At 44.9% G+C, this 5,489-nt stretch overlaps 1 protein-coding gene across 1 annotated transcript; it reads left to right on the top strand.

The window, feature by feature from the left end:
- The first annotated feature begins 672 nt into the window (after positions 1-672).
- Positions 673-3,638, top strand: LOC123066561 (uncharacterized). The gene is made up of 2 exons (XM_044489614.1): positions 673-792; positions 2,295-3,638. The coding sequence occupies exons 1-2, from the start codon at positions 753-755 to the stop codon at positions 2,762-2,764; spliced, it is 510 nt and encodes a 169-aa protein (XP_044345549.1). The 5' UTR covers positions 673-752; the 3' UTR covers positions 2,765-3,638.
- The last annotated feature ends 1,851 nt before the right edge of the window (positions 3,639-5,489 follow it).

The raw sequence follows: 5,489 nt of genomic DNA, 5'->3' as shown, positions 1-5,489 counted from the left end.
GTGGAGTGTCCGGTTTTCTTAGAGATTAGGCGGGGCGGGAGAGTTGAGATACGAAACTAAAAGCAAAACGGGGAACGGTAAGTTCTTTTTAGATAGGAGGAGGATATGAATAGGAAAAGGAAAACAAGAAAAGAGAAGAGATTACAGCTTTTTAGCAGTGCTACCCAGTGCATTCATAACACCCCCAAAATGCTTATAGTCGATGCAACTCATTCTTTGTCTTGCGAAGCTTCCTAAGTGGACTTCCATTGCCAAAAGAGAGAGAAGTGGCTGACTTCCAAGTTCCACCGAAAAAGCTGTTGTACGTGACGGCACAAATTAATAATGTTTTTCACGAGGCTTAACGGTAGAGTTAGGTGTGTGATGGACCTTGGTTTATTTGAACACCCGAGCTGCACAATTATTAAAAAATAAAGTTGCAAACCCATTGGAACATAATCAGTTTTTTTTTTCACTGGGATGTCATGCATGCGGTGTCCCATGTTAGGTTGATCTCTCCCGTGTGGGCCCAACGGCCCAACGGACCCCTGATCCGCGCCCTGATCGGGGGCGCCCAACCACAGTATGGTTGACGGGCCCCTGTCACGCAGCGCTACATAAAGAGGTGGGGGCCGGCGGCACGCAGTACGAGGTTAACCGCGTTGCCAGGCTCCCCACCGAAAACCCCGACCCGATTTAGGTCTAGCGCTGACAGTGACGGGAAGCTCCGCCGCCACCATCTCAGCCCACATCGCCGCCGTCTCCACACCACCATGGCCGGCGCTGGATCGAGTTCATCCGCACCAGGAGAAGGTAGGTTCACCGGATCTCCTAGCCCACTCCGATCTAAGGTTCTATCAATGGTATCAGATAGCCAGATCGGGCTAGAAGATTTCGGTAAAAAGAGAAACAGAAAGAAAATCCACCCTCCCCAAAGAGCCCTAGCAGGGCAGAGTAAAGAAAAACCCCAAAAGAACAAAGTTGCGCCGCCACTTCGGCCGCGCCGTTCCTCTCGATCCCCACACGCATCGGCAAGCCGAGGTGCGAGGAAGAAGAACACAACCTCCCAAGGGGGCAAAAGGGCACCACCACCGCACCGCTTGACGGCGGCGCGCTCTCCATCGGGAGCTCGTGCACACCGGCAAGGGGGACGGGGGCAGCGCCACCGCATCAGAGATCCGCACCTCTCTCTCTCTCTCTCTCTGTGTGTGCTGCTAGAAGAGGGGGGGGGGGAGAGGGAAGGGGAAAATATCATAAAAGGAAAGGGCGGCGCAGCGCGCTGCTGTGGCTGTCGCTGCCGTCGCCGGCGGCAGGCGCACGACACGGTGGCCTGTGGGCGCAGAGACGCCCGAGCGGCAAGGGGGAGAGGGCTTGGCAGAGTCTCTCTCGCGCTCGCTGTCAAAGGAAAGGAGGGGGGAAAGGGCAGGCTCGCGCAGAGCGGCGCAGTGGCGCTGGCCGCCGTCGCCGGCGAGCTGGGCGCTAGAGAAACCGCCGCCGCGGAGCAAGAGGCGGAGAAGCCGAGCGGCGCGCGAGAGGAACAGAGAGAGATCGAGAATGGGGCTAGGGTTCGGGAGGAACGGGTCGGCGCTGGTTTTTGATCCAGCGATGCGCACGGTCGGCCGTCGGATCTCCACGAACGGCCCGGATCGGAACCCTAACCCCCTATGGGCTTTTGGGCCGAAAAGTGGCACGGGCCGGCAGCGGCGGTGCGGGAGCAGGCCATGGGCCGCTGCGGCCCTCCCGCGCCAGGCTGAGACCAGCTGATAGTTTTGTCCAGATTCTTTGGGCAGATTTAATAGTCTTTCTATACAAATTATTTTTCCAACGAAATTTTTTGTTTAGAAAATAGAAAGGTTACAGAAAAAGTTTCTGAAAATTCAAAATAGAATTTTTTTAGAAAAAGAAATGTTCATGAATTTTACAGAGAAAATAATAAAGTTCATGAATCTTTTATTTAATCAAAGAAAAGTTTCTGTAAAAATTAAAAAGTTTGTGAATTTTTATTCACGTTTTTCCGCTGCGTAAATAAATAATTAGTGCTCTTTAAAAGAAAATAAAAGTTTAAAAGGAATTATGTTTTTAAAAGCATGTTAAAGTGATTATTAAAATAAATATGATTATGTTATTTTTTATGACCAACGTTATTAATAACATGATCATGTTTTATTATTGAAATTTAAAGGTGCATTTATCTCTAATATTTTGCCCAACGGTAATATAGATTTAATTGCATAGACAATTGTATGTTTAATTTGACCAACATTAGATTAGTGCATATGATTGTTTCATTAATGTCACTTAAATTGTGATTTCAGGAGGCTTTCACTTGATGAGTTGCCTAAAAGAAGTTCCGACACTCAGAGGTGACAACCACACTGAGTGGAGGAAGAAAGTTGAACTGACATTGATTTGTGCTGATCTTGACTGGCTTGTGGTGAAACCACAGCCGGTCAGACCCACAGAGCCAGTAAGAGAGGCCACTGATGATGATGCTGCATGGGCTAAAAAGAAGGGGGACTATGCTCCTTTGGAGCACTCCTACCTCATAGATAACCAAAAGTGGGTCAATGCAAACAAAAAGTGTATGGCTTTTATAAAGAATACAATTGAGAGCGCCATTGTGGGCTCCATTCCAGAGTGCACTTCCGCAGGGGAGTTGCTTACAAAGATAAAGAGCCAGTTCACTGGCTCTTCAAAGATCTATGCCACCCAGATGTTAGAGCAACTGGTGACAGAACGCTACACAGGTGGTAGTCGTGGAATAAAAGAGCACATCCTCAGGTGAGTAATATGGCAGCAAAGCTCAAGCCCATGGATGCGGATCTGGAGATCAAACCAGCACTCCTGGTCCACCTGGTCATGGCTTCACTGCCACAAGAGTTTGCAACTTTTGTTGTAAACTATAATATGTCACCTGGAACATGGGACATTGAAAAGACAATAGCAATGTGTGTCCAAGAAGAGGACAGACTCAAAGCCGCACATGGTGGTTCAATCAACTATGTGAAGGATTGGAAGAAAAAGAACTACAATCAAAACAACAAAAGTTCTCCTTCAAAGAATGGAAAAGCCCCCTATCAGCATCAGCATCAGCAACAGCCTTTCTCAGTGGACAAAGACACGTGTCTCCACTGCAAGCAGAAAGGGCATTACAAGAAAGACTGCGCTGCTTGGCTGAAGTCAGTCATGGCAAAAAAAGGTAACAATATAGTTTCATTTGTCAATGAATCCTTGTATACATAGTTTTCAAAATCCACTTGATGGATTGATTCCGGAGCAACTGTTCATGTTGCAAATTCTTTACAAGGATTCCGTTCGACACGAACTACGCTAAGAAGCGAAAGACGCATTGAAGTGGCAAACGGAGTTGAAGCAGAAGTTGAAGCTGTCAGTGATATCTTCTTGGAGTTAGCTGACGGATTCAATCTTCTACTTAGAGATGTTTTATTTGTTCCATCATGTCATAGAAACTTAATTAGTGTTTCTTGTTTGGACAAAGATAATTATGAATGTCATTTTGGACATGGCAAGTGTGCCATTTGGTATAATAATGCTTATGTGGGTGATGCTTTACTACATGATGAGCTTTATTTGTTATCACTTCGTGAAAAAGTTTATTCTGTTTGCAATGTGAAAGAAAATGTTTCCGCGTCGAATAAAGAGCAAAAGAAAAGAAAAAGAACATTCGACTCATCGAAACTATGGCACTGTCGCTTGGGCCATATTTTGAAGGGGAGAATAGAAAGATTAGTCAAAAGTGAAATTCTTCCTCCGTTAGAATTTTCAGACTTAGAACAATGCATAGATTGCGTTAAAGGAAAGTACGTAAAACAAATCAAAAAAGGTGCAATCCATAGCACAGGCACACTAGAAATCATCCACGCTGATATTTGTGGACCATTTCCGGTGAAAAGTGTGGATGGATATGACTTGTTCATAACATTCACAGATGATTACTCTCGCTATGGATATATTTATCCAATCAAAGAAAGATCTGAAGCGTTGGATAAATTTAAAATATTCAAAGCTGAAGTTGAAAATCAGCATGATAAAAGAATAAAGATAGTTAGGTCCGACCGTGGGGGAGAGTACTACGGTCGGCACACTCCATATGGCCAAGTCCCTGGACCTTTTGCAAAGTTCTTGCAGGAGACTGGCATAGTTGCCCAGTATTCAATGCCGGGCGAACCTCAGCAAAATGGAGTAGCTGAAAGGCGCAACCGTACACTTATGGATATGGTGCGCAGCATGATGAGTTATTCCAACTTGCCATTGGGATTATGGATGGAGGCGCTTAAAACCGCAATTCACATTCTCAATAGAGTACCAAGCAAGTCGGTGCCCAAAACACCGTACGAGCTATGGACAGGAAGGGTGCCATTCCTACAACACTTCAGGGTGTGGGGGTGCCCTGCTGAGGCCAAAATGTTTAATCCAAACATTGAAAAGTTAGATCCCAAAACAGTGAGTTGCCACTTCATTGGCTATCCAGACAGATCAAAGGGTTTTCGTTTCTACTGCCCAGACAAATATACAAAGTTTGTAGAAACGAGACATGCAGTCTTCTTAGAGGACGAAATGATGAGGGGAAGCTTGGTAGCTCGGAAAATTGATCTTGAGGAGAAGAGGGTGCATGCACCTAATCCGATGATTCAGGAGCCATTTTTCTCACTACCAGTTGCAACTCCACCCATGACAACTATGGGGGCAGACCCGGAACCTGTCCGTCAGGAGCCGACTGAACCCGTTGTTGAGCATGAAAGGGAGGTGAAGCAGCAAATTTTAGAAGAAGTGCCAGAAGTTGAGGCACAGAATGTGCCAGAAACTGAGGCCCTTAGAAGGTCTACAAGACCAAGAAAGTCAGCTATTTCTACTGACTTTAAAGTTTATAACACAGAAATGGTTCATATGGAAAAAGATCCCACCTCATATGAAGAAGCCATGAGAAGCCCTCATTCATCGATGTGGATGAAGGCAATGGAAGACGAGATGAAATCAATGAGTTCCAAAGATGTTTGGGACTTAGAGGAAATTCCTAAAGGAGCCAAATCAGTAGGCTGCAAATGGGTCTACAAAATTAAGTATGACTCTAAAGGGAATATAGAAAAACATAAAGCACGACTCGTGGCAAAAAGATTTACACGAAGAGAAGGTATAGATTACAAAGAGACATTTTCTCCGGTCTCATGTAAGGATTCCTTCAGAATCATAATGGCATTAGTTGCTCATTTTGATTTAGAGTTACATCAAATGGATGTAAAGACGGCATTTCTCAACGGAGATTTAAAAGAAAATGTCTACATGAAACAGCCCAAGGGTTTTATCATGGAAGGCAAGGAAAATATGGAATGCCGCCTAAAGAATTCCATTTATGGATTAAAGCAAGCCTCTAGGCAGTGGTATTTAAAGTTTAATCAAACGATTAAAAGTTTTGGATTTAAAGAAAATATTGAGGATAACTGCATTTATGTATAGTTTAAAAATGGGAAATATATTTTCCTAATCTTGTA

This window comes from Triticum aestivum, chromosome 3B (assembly GCF_018294505.1).
Source record: "Triticum aestivum cultivar Chinese Spring chromosome 3B, IWGSC CS RefSeq v2.1, whole genome shotgun sequence".
Taxonomy (NCBI): domain Eukaryota; kingdom Viridiplantae; phylum Streptophyta; class Magnoliopsida; order Poales; family Poaceae; genus Triticum; species Triticum aestivum.
The sequence above is the reverse complement of the archived record's forward strand: the minus strand, read 5'-3'. Positions and strand labels throughout refer to the sequence as shown.

Coding starts and splice junctions, on each gene's coding strand:
- LOC123066561 (XM_044489614.1), top strand. CDS start 753: ATGGCCGGCGCTGGATCGAGTTCATCCGCACCAGGAGAAG. Junction 793..2,294: donor TTCATCCGCACCAGGAGAAG/GTAGGTTCACCG, acceptor TTGTGATTTCAG/GAGGCTTTCACTTGATGAGT.